Here is a 19,154-nt window from a genome sequence, read left to right as displayed (position 1 = left end):
GGGATGACATAATTTCTGCCTCTTGCCATCAAAACCACTTTTTGCCTTTATTTTTTAGGCAGAAGTGTACTTTTGGTATTCACACAGTGTCAATAATAAGGGTTCATGAACAGTGATAACATAGTTATGTGTCAGCCAATTCCACCATTTCAGCACCTAGTTGTTGCCCTTATGGATAGTAATAATGGCCCATAAGCTTTAAGGAACAGGTCATGCCACAGTAGTAATTATTGGATTCTGCTGCATATTAAACTAAATTTGAACATTAAATTACATATTCAGATTTCAGATCATTCTAAAATTGCATCATCTGAGACGATAGAACATTCCTCAGTGATATTAATATGATATTAATTTTTAATAAAAAATGTGTGCCTGAAAACATGAGCTGTAATACTTTTAGAGTATGAGAGATACCAGATCATCCAAGGGCAGGAGAGTTGATAAGTGAAAGACTTGGGGCTGACTTACTCTCTCGGCTTTGTGCTCATGAGGATTCTCAGTGGCTTTCTGTTGTTCAAGCAAGTCTTCAGGAAGCAATCCACTTCAGGGAAAGGTCGCCGAAACACAAGGTCACCATTTACGGCATAGATTTTCTTCCCAACTTCCATCCCTGACAACTGGTTAAGAAAGCAGATTAAAAGGATGTTTTTTTTACATACAACATTACAATACAAATTAGTCACTTTCCCAGATACTAAAATGGGAATTACTCCACAAATAATTGTGTGTACAGTATGTACCTTAATTGTTTCAGAAATGCTTTTGATTAACTAATAAGATTAAAAAATGTTGTGTTTGAAGTAATGGCATGTCTGCGGTATTCATTAGAGAGACAGGACAGCATATCTCTGATCAGACCCCTGCACCCATATATTCGCTGCACCCAGATATTCATTGCACCCAGATATGTGCTGCACCCAGATATTCATTGCACCCTGCTGACTGTAAAGTAACTCCAATAAATGAAAGGTTACTCAAGAAAAATCATTTTACAAAAATAAATTTGTTTTCAGACAACTTTAGCACATTCATTTTCCCTTTAAGGATTAACTTTCTGTTGAATGTGTGAATCATGAAGAGTTGCCGATCCTTTGCCTTGGTTTAAGCAGGTAGTGAAGGAATATGCTTCATTTCTCCCTTTTGGTTGATTGTCTCTTGTTTCACTCATGCTCCCCGTTGCATTAACTGACTTATTGTAAGAGCCATAAAGTCAACACTGAGAGCTCATTTTAGGAGATTCCTCCCTGAGTGACATATTTTTAGCATACATTAAATCTTGCACTGGGAGTACAGTACTACCTAAAGTTCGTCATTTCACCTTCTCTGAATTAAAATTGTCTGCCTGGAAAATGCTTATTTTTTTAGTTTTACCCAACTGGATTTAACCATTTGGATACAAAGATCAAGATTTTTACTGCCCAAAAATATTCTCTTGTGTGTGTGTGTGTAAATATTTGCATTAAAATCATACATGAAATTAGAGTACTTAAAAGCTGTAAAAATTATGTTTTGTTTCTGGATAGTCAAATTACAAATTATAATTCAAAAGGTTGTTGAGAAAAAGGGCAAGGCACATTCAGGAAGGAAGGAAAGAGGTTCTGGGAAATATCTGAAATGAGCCAGAAGCTGCATAGGCAGAACTGTGCAATCTACTTGCTTTTTTTTCTAGTTCAAAAATGTGTCCTGCGGGCCAGACCAATCGATTACCACAGTATCTGATGCAGATGTCCCCAACCTTTATTACCTGTGAGCCACATTCAAATCTAAAAAGAGTTGGTTGAGCAACACAAGCATGAAACAAGTTCCTGTGGGTGCCATATAAAGGCTGTGATTGGCTATTTGGTAGCCCCTATTTGTACTGGCAGTCTACAGGAGGCTCTTCTTGTGCTGTACACCTGGTTTTTATGCAACCAAAACTTGCCTGCAATTCGGGAATTGAAAAATAAGCACCTGCTTCGAAGCCACTGAGAGCAACATCCAAGTGGTTGGTGAGCAACATCTTGCTCATGAGACGCTGGTTGGGGATCACTGATCTGATTTATATGTCCATTTTAATGTACCTGATTCATGAATAAATATAGCAATTTAAATATACTAATAAATAGGACTTATGCTGAAAAAGTATGCCTATTCTTTTCATATGAGAAAAAATAAGGCACCAACAAACAGAACATCACTTTATTTGTCCTCTCTCTGAAATCAGCTTAATTAGTTAATAAAGTTAATGAGCTCTGTATAGCCAACCCCCTCCCTCCTCCTTATTTGTCCTGCCTGTTTTGGCTTACAGATACACAGGAACTCATTATGCAAGGGTTTTTTCTGTGCTCTAGTAATTGGCTCATTTTCCCACTATTGCTGCTAAGAAACAAACATTTGGAAAATGAAAGCAGTTTCAGGTTTTTTGATTTTTCCTTAATTAAAGCAATAGGCAAATATATTCATTGAACTTATGCTAAATAAGGGGTATACTGCCCTTCTAAATCAACTTGAGATGAAAATTTGGAAATGCCATTTTTTCCTGTAAATTCATTTTAAGATATAATGCATTTTCATGTCTGGATTATGCTTTAGGGCTGGGACACACTGGGTGATTTGGGGAGATTTAGTCGCCTGTCGACTAATCGCCGTGACTTTTCTCCCCGAATGCCTCCCCTCGCTCTGCGCCTGGATAAAATGAAAAGTCGCCAACGCTAATCACACACAACGATTCTTTTCCAAAGTCGTCCAAAGTTGCCTCACAAGGAAACTTGAGGCGACTTCGGAAAAGGAATCGCCGCTTATGATTAGCGCAGGCGATTTTTCATTTTAGCCAGGCGCAGAGCGAGGGAAGGCATTCGGGGACGATTGTTTGTGGAAAGTCGCAGCGATTAGTCGCCAGGCGACTAAATCTCCCCAAATCGCCCAGTGTGTCCCAGCCCTTAGGGTGGAGCCCCATGAATGTACTTTGCAGAGGGAAGAACAGCGGTACCAATAGAGCCTGCAGCCTGGTTTTGGCTGAATGAGGGGCACTAGTGGGCTCTGTCAGTATCATAAACAGTTTTATTTCATGGTCTTTAAAATACACATGTACTGTAGAATAAAACAAACATTTTATCTAGTTAAAAAAAAGTGTTTCCTGGCTGTAATAAACAGATCTTGAAAGAACCAAATAGTCAGAGGCACAAATAGGCCACAAAAAGAAACCTCCAATCTTGGGCATTTCTGGGTTTGAGATTTCACAATGTTTTTTAAAATAAATATACTGCCATTAGGGTTTTGATAGGAAGAATATTGGGCTGAAAATAAGTTATATATACAAGAGAAAATTAACCCACACCCATACCTCAGCATTGGAACCCCGTTCCAGGAACTTCACAATGGGCACCTTATTTCTGTCTTCCAGAGCAAAGCCATAGCCCCCATCACTGGGTTTTACCTAAAAAAAAAAAAAAAAACATTAGTTCAACTGATAAAACCTGCTTTACAATTAAAGACGCTATTGTCATTTAATGATAAAAAGATTCCCCAAGACAGTATTCCCCAAACAGACATGGCCTGCTCCATTTCCGAGAGTTTATTTATTCCAATGTGGTTCTTGCAGTAGCACTTCTCACCCTGGTTTTCTTTTTAATAAAAAAAGGCCATATAGCAACCCTTTAAACAACAGCTCTCTAAGTAAAAGTAAGTGGGCGCCAACTGGATACAATCTCATGCACAATAGATATGGCATGCTTTTGGGGTCCTTATCAAATTGGATTTGAAAACTGTAGAAATTACACGATTTCTCTAATGTAACTCTGAAAGTGAAAATTCTAATTTTAAGTTGTTGTGAGTCTGGGTAGATCAAGCAGCAGAATGAACAAACTGCATCTATCATCTATTAGCTATGTATCTATCATAGATCTATCATCTATCTATCATTCTGTGCCATAATTCTGTAATTTTATACATATATATATATTTTTTTTTTTAAACAATGACCAATATCCTCACAGACCAAGAACACTTACCAATAAAGACTTTGCAATAACATTTTCAACTATTTTAAGATCATGCTTCATAAGCCGGTGCTTCATGTTCGATCCTTCCATTTCTTCATCAGAAAAGAATCGAAATAGAAGAGGTTCATCCTTAAACTCGCTTTTTTCCAAGACTGCGTAATTAAACCAGAGTACAGAGTTGGGCAAAGTTTAGCAAAGTAATAAAAGAATTCGGTTGTCATGTATGGCTTTTTCAAAGGCAAGCTAAACTATGCTAAGCTATGTACGCAAAAAAAAATCTTTTGTGCACACATTTTAAACTTGTGTGTGTAGTTTTTAAAACTGTGTGCTCAGGTCAGAAATAATAAAAGATTTTGTGTTTTCATCCAAAATACTGTGTGCACACGCACGAGCGCACACCATAGAAGGAGCATTACTGGGAGGCAATCTGCTGCCCTGCCTGCTTTACCCTAAAATCACTCTGCTCACAGAATGGCTGATGCTGTACAATATGGAACTTTGACAATATTTATTAAGGGGGTTGTTAAGGTCAAGTTATGTTTTCTTGAAAAGTTTTTTGAGGATTGTTTCACTAAAAAAACTATTTTTTTTGCAAAGAAAAAAAAAACCTAAAAATGTTCAAGATTTATTATGACCGAATCTGCTAAAAGTGTGAATCCAAAAATACTTCAGCCAAAACCTGTCAAGGTCATGTAGAAGTCAATGGCAGAGGTCCCTTGAACCATTTGAAGTTGCCTTTATGATTTTTGGGTTTTTTATGCTGGTTTGCAATCGACAACTTAATAAATTTGAGATAATTACGTTTTCTTAGCCTATAAACTTGATAAATTCTAGTTATTTGAGCCTTTTCCCCCGATTGCATTCAATCTAATTTTTTACATTCACGTTTTTTCATAAATATGCAAACATACGAGTTGTGAGTTTATTCGATGTAGAAAAAAACCTCACAAACTCGGCCTTTGTTAAATAAACCCCTAAGTGTAGATGGGTCAAACCATAAACTATGTGATTACTCTCTGCATAAAAAGGGAACAATTAGTACACTGTAAAATGCATGATATGTAAATACAAATAGTATACTGTATATATACCTACAATCATTAGACAGCACCGGGGTAGAGAAAGTACAAGTCAAGAAGCTTTCACAGGCGCTATACACCTTTACCTACCAGGTAATCTTCCATAAAAATAACATGGCTTTTGAATTATTAATTGAATATGCCTAAGGCTGCTTGAAGGAAAGACTGATTTAATCAGTATCCATTGCTGACAGTTAGTGTATCTTTCTGCCCTGAAGATGTATCTCACTTACAGGTCTTTTGCAGTTTCAAGTGGCATCAGATTTCATCTTTATCCATTTTTACCCTGATATATAAGGCCCGTCTGTCTTTAACAATGGTACCTTTCTATACTAGCAGTTAACATTATCTCCCCATTGAGATGAGAATTTTAAGTGGAGCTCTATATGAATATCTCTAAAAGCATGGCTACAGCCAAATTTAGCAACTGGCAGGGGGAGACTGCAGGTGTTGTATCCCACATCCACTTACTGACACTTGAAAGAAAACCATACCCCCAGAATGAATACTTAACCAACATATAAATTACATTATATTAAGTGCCCTATTAAAGAATCTTACCCAACTGGAATATATATGGCAATAAATATTGGACTTTTACATATTCTACCTTGAGCCACCATGTTGTGATGGACTGTTTGCTCCCTCAGAGATCACCTGACCAGGAATAATGTAGCTATAACTGGAAGCAAAAGACAGAACCTTGTCCATTAATTGGCTCATGTGACCAAACATTTATGTGTGCCCTTGGTTTGTTTGTGTGAACTGTGAATCATATGATCCCAGGGGGCAGGCATTAGAACTTAAAATGGCAATTTTCTATATAGGATTACCCATTGACACATACTACTAAAAAGTATACTTTTATTAAAATGTTTTATTTAGATGAAGCAGGATTTTGCATATAGGCTATTTTATGAGATATGTTTTTAAAGAGACTTTTATTGTTTGGGGGTATAGTTTTCCTTTATTTTTTTATATTTATCAAACTGAGCTAAATGTTTTACACTGAAATAGTGTAAGCTGAGTAAAGAGGACTGTAAAATAAATGTGCTGTTGTATTTTGTATTTTGAAATGTAGACCATTATGTTACACCAGCTCAGATCTGGTGTAACCCATTAAAGTCAATAAGACTGAGAAGAAATTCTTTAGTAAAATATGGTGTAAGCAGTGGTGTAATTAATCAAGGTGTACAATTTATTAAGCTGTGTATTTTTCTTTACTCTGAAAATTTACAACACAATAAGGGGCACATTTACAAAGCTCGAGTGAAGGATTCGAATTAAAAAAACTTCGAATTTCGAAGTGTTTTTTGGGCTACTTCGACCATCGAATGGGCTAGTTCGACCTTCGACTACGAATCGAACGATTCGAACTAAAAATCGTTCGACTATTCGACCATTCGATAGTCGAAGTACTGTCTCTTTAAAAAAAACTTCGACCCCCTAGTTCGGCAGCTAAAAGCTACCGAACTCAATGTTAGCCTATGGGGAAGGTCCCCATAGGCTTGCCTGTGTTTTTTTGATCGAAGGATATTCCTTCGATCGTTGGATTAAAATCCTTCGAATCGTTCGATTCGAAGGATTTAATCGTTCGATCGAACGAACAATCCTTCGATCGTTCGATCGTAGGATTAGCGCTAAATCGTTCGACTTCGATATTCGAAGTCGAACAATTTTAGTTCCTAGTCGAATATCGAGGGTTAATTAACCCTCGATATTCGACCCTTAGTAAATCTGCCCCTAAGTATTCCATCTCAGCATCAAGTCAAAGGATGGTAAGAGATGCAACAATACACTGGTTTGTATCCAGCTTTTACAACTATGCTTCAAGCCAGTGGTGTAACTAGATATTACTGGGCCACATAGCAAAATATTTTTCAGGCCCCCCTAAAAAGCCTAGAGGTTGACCAATTATGCCAGTTTTACATGGGATCCCATACCTGTAGTAGAAATATGACTGCACTGTGTTCTCTAAAGACACATGTTGATAATAATCACAGCCTTACCGTGATGCATAAATCCATTGTCGCATAATGCCACCCCAAGGATTATGGCTTCCTCTCTTGTTCGGCAGTCTCCCTGTCATACACCACAAAGAAAACATATCCAATCACAATACAGAACATTGGAACAATGTCAGCATTAAGCATATCAATCACTCAAGAAGGATCAGGAGGCTGGACATTGTTTTCCTACAACTGCTCCTTTCCTTTAGAGAAACTTAATACCAGACTGCATTTGCTAATCAGGTCTGTTGATCTATAAGCCTGTCTGCTCCTCATAACTAAAAGTCATAGAGAAAGAGTTTTCCTTTTAATCTCCCGAGCTAATAAAACGTATACAGAGTTTTCCTTTTAATCTCCCGAGCTAATAAAACTTATACAGTTATACAGAAAGATCCTTAAAGGGGTTCTGCCTTGATTTTTGGGGTGTAGTTTTTATTTCAAAATGACACTGTTAAATCTGCAAATAATTCACTCTACCATTTAAAATTTTATTCCTGAACCAATAAGTGCTGTTCTTAGATCTACCAGGGAGCTGTTATCTTGCGTTAGGGAGCTGCTATCTGGTCACCTTCCCATTGTTCTGTTGTAAAGCTGCTGGGGGGGGGGAGTTATATCACACAAATTTGGGCTCCTGGGAAACTGACAATATGTCTAGCACCATGTCCGATTTCAAAATTAAATATATAAAAAACAGTTTACTCTTGGTTGATGCACTTGACCAAAGTCAGGGAACGCTGGAAACAATGCAGGGGCAAATCAATTCTTTAAAGGAGAAGGATAGGCAAAAATTAAGTAAGCTTTATCAGAAAGGTCTATATAAATACATCAGTAAACCCTCAAAGTAATGCTGCTTTGAGTCCTCTGTCAAAAGAAACACAGCATTTCTTTCCTTCTATTGTGTATGGGCTTCTGTATCAGACTTCCTGTTTTTCAGCATAAACATCAAGGGCTAGGGCTTGAGCATGCTCAGTTTGCTCTTCCCCCCCCCCCTCCCTTCTCCCCTCCCTGCTGTAATCAGAGCCCAGAGCTATGACTGAGCAGGGAAACTCAGGCCGTATGTGATGTCACTAGGGTTGCCACCTGGCCGGTATTTTACTGGCCTGGCCGGTAAAAATGATGAGAGATGCCTATGTTATTAATAGGGGAAAAAGATAAATATATAGGAAGGCCTGTATTTTTTTCCAGAAAAGGTGGCAACCCTAGATGTCACACCAAGTGAATATGGCAGCTGCTATCCTATCCAGCTTCTAGAGCTGTTACACAGGTATGGTAAAGCATTCTACAGAATAAGTAGTGTTAAAGCTTGCACTATTGTGGCTAATCTTTTGGCAATAAACTGCATTGGTACCTTTCCTTCTCCTTTAAACAGTAATGTGAATATTTCGATTTTAATTTTAACAACACAGCTTTTCTCTCTTTAACAAGATTTGAAATCCTAAAAGGTAATGTTGCAATTTTAACAGTTTCATTATAAAATGGTTGTGTTTTTATTAGTACAGAGAACACAAGATGCAAAATATAGAATGACCATTCCCTGTATGTGACAGAATTACATTGCCCTGCTGTGCATTTCATTGGGAATTTTTTTAATAAAACAAAGGAAATATGATACAGAGTTGAAAATGTTTTCATTGCACCATTGTAATTATTATTAGCCTTGTTCAGTATAAAAGTGTATACATGACATATGCAAACGGAAATAAAATTAGTATTCCAGTGTAAGGCACAACAGTACAACATGCTGAAAGGCACTGAATCTTACCTGGGCAATAAGCCAGTCTATAAGCTTGTTTGCCATAACAACAGATTTGTACGTTCTTAGATGGTAGTCTTTATCTCTAAGTAAAAAGAAAAGAAAATCTTACAATGTCTGGAAAAACGTGTATGGGTTTAAATGTCATCTGATACGCTGAATCCAATACAAAGGTCTAAGCGAGGCCATAAGGTCTGCACTCCATATTTAATTTTTAAAACATGTTTGCACAGTTAAAGATAATTAAGAGAAAGTTTCATAGCATAGTTTTATAGCACTACACTACAACCATAAAGATTCCATCTACGTGCAGAATACAAAATCTGCAATGTATGTATAAATAATGTATATTAAACTTGGCTGTTCATTATAAATCACAGATCTATGGTAATGGGATGAAGGGGTCAGTAATTGGGGGAAAAAAATGTTACATTTCACAAATGTAGAAGAGATAATTGAAAAATTTAGTATATCGTGGACATCTTCCCAACAATGTGGCAGGGTGGGTCAGACAATTCACAAAATATAGTATTTCTAAGCTACACAATATTAACAGGCACAGGAACCAGACAGGTTCAGTAACAGTTAGGTGATGTAATTCTACTATTTGAGAAAAAATGGGCATGAGTTATTGAACCCCCTTCATTGCCCAAATATAATTCATTAGCATTAGATTAAAGGAATACTTATGAGTATCCTTATAATGGATACTCCTTAAACGAGAACTACAGTAACTAAAGATTCTAAAAATGTTTATGGCTAAAAATGTCATATTTTATAAACTGAACTTATTGCACTGGCCTAAAGTTTCAGCTTGTCAATAGCAGCAATGAACCAGGACTTCACACTTGTCACAGGGGGTCACCATCTTGGAAAGTGTCTGTGACACTCACATGCTCAGTGGGCTCTGAGCAGCTGTTGAGAAGCTAAGCTTAGGGGTTGTTGCAAATTAACAAGCAGAAAATGAGGTTTACCTGTAGTTAGGTTTGCCTGTAATATAAGCTGATGCTACAAGACTAATTATTAAATTCTGATGCTAATTGCAGTGGCTTCTGTGCTGCCATGTAGTAATTATCTGTATTAATTCTAATCAGCCTTATATTGTGACATTTATATTCTATGTGTACTGTATATTGTGACATGTGGGTCCCTAAGCTCAGTAAGTGATAGTAGCACAGAGCATGTGCAGTGAATCAGCAGAAAAGAAGATGGGGAGCTACTGGGGCACCTTTGGAGACACAGATCTTTACTGGTAAAGGGCTGCGGGTTGCCTTAGGCAGGTACAGAAGCGCAAAACATAATGTACAACATTTCTAGCCTACTTCTTTAGGTCTACTTTAAGGGATTTATATCATATAAAAATGTGAATAGATAAAGGGTTGGCTTCAAAAAGTATTCTGTATCACATTTACAGCTCGTTCTCACCAAAAAAAAAAAAAAAGCCTTTGAGTCAATGGATTTCTCTATCACAACACTTGGACAATATAGTGAATAACATATATTAATTTTGGGCTAAAATGCACCTTTTCTGGTACTTTTAGACATTTCAGTGATATGATTTACTTTGGTGCAGTTATTAATTCTGTACCCATATACTTTCTGTCCCATTGACCACTCTTTTAATGGGGGCATCCAGTAGATACTTATCCAATTCTGCACCTAACATTTAATTTACATGCTAGAGATTTTATAGGCCGATAAAATTAAAGACACAAACAGGGCAGCAGAGTGCCGGCAGTTTATCTGTTACTCTTTGTGCTCTCCTGGTGCAAACAATATTTAGCACTATTTAGTATAGGGACGTCACATGGTAAACTTACTGTATACACGACCCCAGTAGAAATGGTGAATTTCTGATGGCAGCCCAGTGCAAGAATATAAAACAAGCACAGTTTTTTATGTAATGCTCTGTGTAATTATTACCCATATGCATGAAGGATCTCATTTATTCACCCTGCATTACATGCATAAATACTCCAACGAAAACAAAGAAGAGGAATCTGCTAATGCATAATGCTATGTTTCCCAGCTGCTTACCCAGTGGTTGAATACATCTAGAATAAATGAGAAAGCATTCGGCGTGCAGTACAATGAGGAGATTCACAGCACCTGCTGGAAGCATCTCACGGGGTGCAGGCAAGCAGATGGCAACCGGGAAACAAATTCATTCAAGGTGGAACCCAAAGTAGGTTAAAACTTTGTCTTTATTAATCCAAATAAAACAATTTGTACACGAGGGCAGGGAGAGTAGCTTGACGCGTTTCGTGACCAATACGTCACTTCATCAGAAGCTCTGATGAAGTGACGTATTGGTCACGAAACGCGTCAAGCTACTCTCCCTGCCCTCGTGTACAAATTGTTTTATTTGGATTAATAAAGACGAAGTTTTAACCTACTTTGGGTTCCACCTTGAATGAATTTGTTTCCCGGTTGCCATCTGCTTGCCTGCACCCCGTGAGATTGTTCATTGCCGTTTCAGACCGGCTCTTTTCTTCGACAACCGGAAGTCATGTCTGCCTACCCTTAATGGCGTTCTGCCTGTTTGCCTCACCTGCTGGAAGCACAAAGCTCCACTGGTAACATTATTCTTTGAATTTAAGAGACACCCAGAGGAGAGCAGATAATGTCACACTTTACAGACCATTTCTTTGCTTTTAGAAAGCCGAGAACCTTGACTTCAGGCCCGACACTAACTTGATTGTATAATGAAATGTTCCTTTAAGCCAAACAGTACATGCTCCTTTATTTCTTTACCTACTGGAGCCATTAAATTCCTTCCCTGTTTCTGCAGATCTATTATCCCTTTAATTGTCCTAACCTAGCCCCCTCAAACACTGAGATTCCAAGCACGTTTAGTGGTTTAGGCAAATTACACAACTTTACTCTATTTATTCCACTGGGATTCCAAATTGCTGGCCTCATATCCTCTGCTCAGGCAGTTTGTCCCTAGGCAAAGCAATCTAAGGCAGTTCATCTTCACCCCTTGCTTATTCTTTTCATATTCTGTGCTGGCCTTTGCTCATAATTCTGCAGTTTTACCAAGCACAGCACTTTCACACTTTCCGAGCAGATTATATTGTGCCTAACGCACAAAATAAAATAATGCTTTCCCATTAAAATTCACTTATTACCTAAACAAAATCTGTAATATTTTAGCTGTTTAAACGATTTTCAATTTCTCAAAATGTATTTGTAGATCCAAAATGAATAATGTATTATGCTTTGTGATATTCAGCAAACATTCACTTAAGAAATGCACTGAGCCAGATCTGTTCAGGATATTGTCATTATCACAATTTTAATAGTGATGAAGTCAAGACATTAACTGTGTAATTGGGTCAATGCATAATAACCAGTAGGTGAACTACAGTAGAAATGTGCAGACAAGGCATTATGTTCTCTGGAACAATTCAAATTAATTATAGAAATGCACAGAACTGTTGAACCTGCTCTTATATAACTCATAAAGTAAGTTCTTCATTGGTTTCTTGTGCACCTCATTATTTTCTATGTACCATATCATTACCTGTGACCAAGCCAATTTGGTTAATACATTGCCTAAGAGCAGGGTCTAAAGCAACAAGTAAATTAATTGGCATTTGACATATAGGATCTGATAGAGAATAAAATTCTGTATATTCAGATTCCCTAGTGAGTCCCCCTAACTTGGATGGATTCTGTTCTAAAGCTAGCCTTGGTTACTGCTACCCTTTCCTTGACGGCAGAGCCTCATGTTTGGCAGTAAGAGCAGTTTTTCTGTGCTGTGAATGATATTTTTCTGCAAGTCTAAAAAAACTGTTTGATTCCTTTAATCAGGGTTCTGACTCTTTGTGAATCCACAGCACTTGTGTCAAATACACTTTGTCTTTCACCTCAAGTGATCTCTGGTAACTGAATATCCACAACAAATCTATCTGAAAACTTCTCATCAACGGCATTCATATGAATTGAAGCATGAAAGGTCATACAACACCTACCGAATTACTGGTGTAAACAGACTATGAAGACGACAATACAGCCTTACGCCCTGTTGGAGAAACAGATAATGATAAACAATGATGCGGTAACAATGCATAAAAAAATTCATAATGGATTGATATGGCTTAGTCTTTAGACTTGTAATAATAAATCACACGACGACTATAGTGAGCTGATAAGAGTGTCTACTTTACATTTACCTGGTAGAAAAGCAACGGTGGAGGTGAGAAACAGGCCAAGTAGAAAAATAAATCTCTTAGACAGTGATCCCCAACAAGTTGCTTGCGTGCAACGTTGCTCAACAAAGCCTTGGATATTCCTCCCAGTTGCTTTAAAGCAGGTGCTTATGTTTGAATTCCTGGTTTGAATGCAAATTTTGTTTTCATAAAAACCAGGTGTATTGCCAAATAGAGCATCCTGTAACCTGCTAGTCCACAGAGGGGCTACCATTCAGAACATAATTGGCACCCTTCTGGAACTTATTTCATGTGTGCATTGCTCCCAACTTTTACATCTGAATGTTGCTCAATGCTCACAGGTAAAAAAGGGTTGGAGACCCCCACTCTAACAGATCACAACATCTCAGCAGAAGAGCTAAGGTTGGCAGCAGGAAAATGAGCAATATTTCCATGTGGTCTCATAGCTTATGAGTCAGTTAAGGTAGCACATAATACAACCCAACAATACTTGGCAGGAAAGTATCACTATGTCATGCTCAGTGGGAGACCATAAACAATCACCCGTTCAGCTCAAGAATGAAACAATTTATTCTGGTGAGATTTCAAACTTTAAGGCTTCATAATCAGAAAGTGTCATTGCATACCGACTATGTGAAAGTCGATGGTTTCAAATTCTAAACAATCACCTTATACTACAATGACTTCACTTTTGTGTGTGCACTGTGTTTCTTTCATGTACTGCGATTTTTATTTCAGTTTACTATTCATTTGAATGAAAAACAGAACCACTTTCAAGCCGTACTGTAATTGCTTTGATGACATTAGCATAACTACATTATCTCATCTACATCACAGCTGGGACTGTAGAAGGTGCGCTTTGATCCATACGTATAATGAATTTTCCCTGCATGCTTCCTGTTACACTCACACTAATGGGACACATGTGATATGAGACACAGATCAGACAGACCTTTGTCAACACACATGTTACACATTTGACTTTTTGGACACATGTGCCTGTTAAAAAAACATTTTGGCAAAAAGCCATTCACACCGACTTCCTCAACTGTCAGAATTGTCATTGGAGCTATTGGCTATGTTACCAGTTATTAATGACTCATTATATTTGCAATTACGGGCTTCCATATGAAATATTTTATATAATACTTTCCATTGTTATTGTTATATTAATTTGGTATTTCCTAATTAAGATATCATTGTCTCTTAGCCTTGGGGGTGTGTTCAAATTTGCTCCATCGGACTTTAAAGGGGTTGTTCCCCTTTGAGATAAATTTTAGTATGATGGAGAGAGTGATATTCTGAGCTAATTTGCAATTTGTTTTCATTTTTTATTATTTAGTTTTTGAGTTATTTAGGTTTTTATTCAGCAGCTCTTCAATTAGCATTTTAAGCAACCCGGTAGCTAGGGCCTAAATTACCCTAGCAACTATTCATTGATTTGAATAAGAGACTGGTATATGAACAGGGGAGGGCCTGAACAGAAAGACAATTACTAAAAATTAGCAATAACAATACATCTGTAGCCCTACAGAGCATTTGCTTTTAAGAAGGGGTCAGCGACGCCCATTTGAAAGCTGCAAAGACTTTCAAATTTATAGTTTATAAAACTATAAACAATAAATAATGAAAACCAATTGAAAACTTGCTTAGAATTGGCCTTTCTATAACATAATAAAAGTTACCTTAATGGTGAACCACCCCTTCAATGGCTTTTCTATGATTGGCAAATTGGTAGTCCCGCCCACACATTTCCCATTGACTTTTTTTCCTTTAAATACCATGTATGTTGTACCCAGTGTTCAACCTATGACTAAGTGTACCTGGAGACACGAAACGCAGCAGGCCTTTGCTTTTAATTATGGAAAATAAAATGTGATATTTTACTATTTCTATAATCCGGCTGCAGCTTCTTTACTCGGTGTGGTTCGGTTTGTGCTAGCCTGTTTTTGATGTTTCGTGGTGTTTACTCCCCCTGCTGAAGGTCTGGGGAGTGTGCACCCGGGCCTACCATACACAGCGGTAAGCTTCTACTCTACACCTTACACCATACCTCCCAACATTTTGGAAGTAAAAAGAGGGACAAAAAATGTTTTCGCACATAGCGCAGCCGAAATTGTTGACCATGCCCTTTCTGTGGCCACACGCCCTAATTACCATTTTCATTTTACAAAATTTGGCAGGTTATGAAAGTTTGAAAATATTTCTCCTTATCTAAATGTTTTTTTGTGTCTCAAAATGGTTACAAAGTATCTTATTTGCACCTGTTAGCTGTTCTTTGCTCTCTGCTAAAAGCCAATTAAGTGAGAAACTGTTTCTTTTTCTGGCTGTTCAGTGCAGAGAAAATAGGGACTTTCCAGCACAAATGAGGGACTGCAGGTTGAGCTGTCAAAAGAGGGACTGTCCATCCGAAAAAGGGACAGTTGGGAGGTATGCCTTACACACTGGTTTCCCCTAACCTTATTCCTCCCTAGCATGGCGAAGGTGCCCTTGGTGGAAAACCCTGGTAAAAGAATACAGCAGCACACCATCCCACAGTTCATTTTAATAGGGCATGGGCATTTAATAGGGCATAATGATCTATTTATCTATCAGGGGAATCCAGAAAAAGGGATGCAGGAGGCACTCACTTTTAATGCAGGAAGAGGCCATACCAACCCCAGGTGAAACTAAAGGCTGCTTTAAGAGTAGCAGACAGCCTAGTACTAAAATAAAACAAGATGCCACTGCTTTCAGCCCACCTATCAAAAAAATTCATAAGCAGCACCATCAATAATTTTAACATAATCACGTTAGGGGAGGAATGGAAAGGATGGACTGGCTGGCCAGTGTGTCAGAACCTCTCTCAGGTATTTCTTGCTCTGGACTGGGCTGTGTGCATGCGCAGTCTGGCAATTTTTTACAGGTTGAGCATTAGGTGCAGGATTAATGATGCCAGAAAATGTGAACAAGTTCTTTAACACTGACTGCTTTTTTACCTTATGCAAGATTTTTCTTCTTTGCATGATTTAAAATAAAATAAAAAGCTCACTACCTAAAAACAACATGCAATGCCACTGTAAAGAGACAACACACAAAATCAATTTTATACAGTCAGCTCTATTGACTTGTATAGGCTTTGGCAGTAATTACTGCACAATGATACTGAGAATCTTTTAATTTGCTACTTCTGCAACTCAATACGCATTACCCAGCAAGAGTAACACCCAATTAACACCTCTGTTTGACAAGCTGAGGTGAGTCAATCACCTGAACTGCAAAATGAGTTGCTTAAATCGATAGTGACACTGCACTATAGACTTTTTAAATAATCAGAATGGCCTTGGATGTTCTGTTGTAATCTATGTATTTTTTTTAGAGCTACAGCAGTTGGAATATACATACCTGACCATGGAGCACTGAAATTTGGGTTGCAGCTCTTTATTCCTTAAAGACGCAGTCTAAATTCCAGTGCTCTCTGAAGAGTACTGTAATTATTTTCTGCTGTAATTCTTAAAATACAGATTTTGAGAAATGTGTAATTCCCAGAGTCCTGGGGATAGTGCTTCTAAGTCAATTAGGGATGCACCGAATCCAGTATTTTGGATTCAACCGAACCCTGAATCCTTTGCGAAAGATTCGGTGAATACCAGACCGAATGCAAATTAGGGGTGGGAAGGGGAAAATATGTTTAAATTCCTTGTTTTGTAACAAAAAGTCAGGCAAATTAGGATTCTGATTCGGTTGTCAGGCAGGAGGATTCGGCTGAATCTAAATCCTGGCCAAATCCCGCACCGAATCCTGGATTCGGTACATTCCTAAAGTCAATACAGGTATGGAACCTGCTATACAGAATGCTCTTGACCTGGGGTTTTCTGGATAAGGGATGTTTTCATAATTTAGATTACCCTACCTTAAGTCTACCAAAAAAAAAAATTAAAACATTAATTAAAATTAAACATTAATTGCTTACTATGTTAGTATGTATTAAATAAAACCAATAGGATTTATTTGCCTGTAATTAGGATTAATTATATCTTAGTTGGGATCAAGTACACGGTACTGTTTTATTAATACAAAGTAAAAGGAAATACTTTTTAAAATTTTTAATTATTTGATTAAAATGGAGTATATGAAAGAGGGCCTTCCTGTAATTCAGAGCTTTCTGGATAACGGGTTTCTGGATAAGGGATCCCATACCTGTACTACGGTGACAGTATTGCTCTACTATACCTCTGAACATTGCAAGTCTTTATAACAAATATATCACATAAAACAGCCCATATTTAAACTGTTTTATATAAATAAAACATTTTTCATGATAAATAGATTAAATCCTGTTACATTTCGAACATACATTATTTCCCAGCAGGTGATCATCGAGTGAAACACAGAACAAAACACAATGGGGGATCAAGGGAAAGAAGCAAAAGTGCAGTACTGATGTATAGGCCTCTTTGATGAGAGTCATTTATTTAAATATACATTTTCTATTGGTAGATTACCAACTCTGTAAAAAATGCTTTTGTATTTCTCACATACTGATATATGTATGTATGTATCTACAGTACTTGTGCATACAATTTAGGTATGCAACACAGGTATAGGATGTATTATCTGAGAAACTTGGGATCTGGGGTTTTCCAGATAAAGAATCTTTTCATAATCTGTATCACTATATCTCCAGGCTACTACAAATATTTAAACATTAAATACACTTAACAGAATTGTTTTGCCACCAATAAGGATTCATGCAGTACAAGGTACTGTTTAATTATTACAGAGAAAAAATAAACCAAATAAAAAAAATATATATTTGCTTAAAATGGATGATTCTAAGCAACTTGGGGCTTTCTAGATATTGAGTTTCTTGATAGGAGATCCTATACCTGTATAAAAGCTGGTTGCAATGTAATGATATACCTGCTGGAATCAAGACATTACCTTGGAAATTACGTCATGCAGTTCATTCCTTGGATAGTATGTCCCATCGTCATAGCGAAATCTGTACAGCATCTGTTCTGACTTAAACTGGTGCTTATCAGTGACTGAAATAAAGTAACATTGGTGATTATTTTCCTCCTAGGAATCATTTATGTAAAATGGTGGGGCATATTTATCAAGGGTCAAATTCAGTGTTTATGGAAGTTTATAAAAACTCCCATAAACTTGAAAAAAAAGACAACCAATCGAAATTTATTAAAAAAATTTGAGTTTTTTCAAGCAAAAGAAATTTTTTGTTTTTTTGAAAATTAAAAAACAAAATATTTTCAAAAGTCCACCAAACAACTCTAAATTGATTGTAGGAGGTCCACCATAGGCTAAAACACCAATTCGCCAGGTTTTAGATGGTGAAGTCGAATTTGTGATAAATTTTGAAATTCTATTTTTTAAAAAAAAAATCCCTAGTCGAATTACACTAAAATAAACTCAAAATTTGAATTTTCAATTCAACCCTTGATAAATCTGCCCCTAAATGCAGTTTCATCTTTATGCAACAAAATTACCAAGCACACAATGGAGAGTGAAGCGGGGGAACCCCTGCATGTTTATTACTTCAATCAATGTAACGTTTTGGGGCGGGCCCCTTCGTCAGACATATTTATAACATGTAATAATAATCCATATTTCCAATGTATGTAAATTGAGTTACCCAATTACAGTGTAAGGGGAGGCCAAGCATGAAGTTCAATTAAGACAAAATTTGGAGCAATTGTTATATCTTGTGTGGATATCCCTGGTTACTGTTAAGTCCATTTTCCAAAATCTATAAGCTAAGAAGGGTCAAATAATGACCCAAGTACCACTGGATTTGAACACCGAAAAGTCTGAAAACCTGTTGTATAAGAGAAGCAATACTCTCCAAGCACATTTACAAAAATAGGTGCTAAATTGTATAAGTTTACTTACCCACAGCAATTTATTGGCAGTTAGCTTTCAGATTACTTCTACCAATTAGACAATGAGAGAAAAGATCTAGTTGATAGCAACTGATATCTTTCACTTCTTATAAATTTTTTCATATACAGGTATGGGACCTGTTATCCAGAATGCTCGGAACTTGAGGTTTTCCGGATAACGGATCTTTCCATAATTTGGATCTTCATTTTCTTCTTGGAAATCATGTAGACATTAAATAAACCCAATTACTTTCTATTTTCTATGTGTCACAGTTT

The 19,154-nt window shown here is 37.1% G+C and overlaps 1 protein-coding gene across 3 annotated transcripts in view; it reads right to left on the bottom strand.

The window, feature by feature from the left end:
- The window catches only part of LOC108719287 (phosphatidylinositol 3,4,5-trisphosphate-dependent Rac exchanger 2 protein), a 176,723-nt gene that overhangs the window by 80,838 nt on the left and 76,731 nt on the right, over nucleotides 1-19,154 (bottom strand). For all 3 annotated transcript variants that reach the window (XM_041566483.1, XM_041566485.1, XM_041566484.1), the window contains 7 exons: nucleotides 17,923-18,026; nucleotides 12,802-12,851; nucleotides 8,834-8,909; nucleotides 7,072-7,144; nucleotides 3,993-4,135; nucleotides 3,326-3,418; nucleotides 472-620 (listed from right to left, as the gene is read on the bottom strand). In XM_041566483.1, the coding sequence (XP_041422417.1) occupies nucleotides 472-620; nucleotides 3,326-3,418; nucleotides 3,993-4,135; nucleotides 7,072-7,144; nucleotides 8,834-8,909; nucleotides 12,802-12,851; nucleotides 17,923-18,026 (688 nt within the window). The remainder of the gene's footprint in view (nucleotides 1-471; nucleotides 621-3,325; nucleotides 3,419-3,992; nucleotides 4,136-7,071; nucleotides 7,145-8,833; nucleotides 8,910-12,801; nucleotides 12,852-17,922; nucleotides 18,027-19,154) is intronic.

The sequence above is a fragment of the Xenopus laevis genome, chromosome 6L (assembly GCF_017654675.1).
Source record: "Xenopus laevis strain J_2021 chromosome 6L, Xenopus_laevis_v10.1, whole genome shotgun sequence".
NCBI classification, from domain to species: domain Eukaryota; kingdom Metazoa; phylum Chordata; class Amphibia; order Anura; family Pipidae; genus Xenopus; species Xenopus laevis.
The sequence above is the reverse complement of the archived record's forward strand: the minus strand, read 5'-3'. Positions and strand labels throughout refer to the sequence as shown.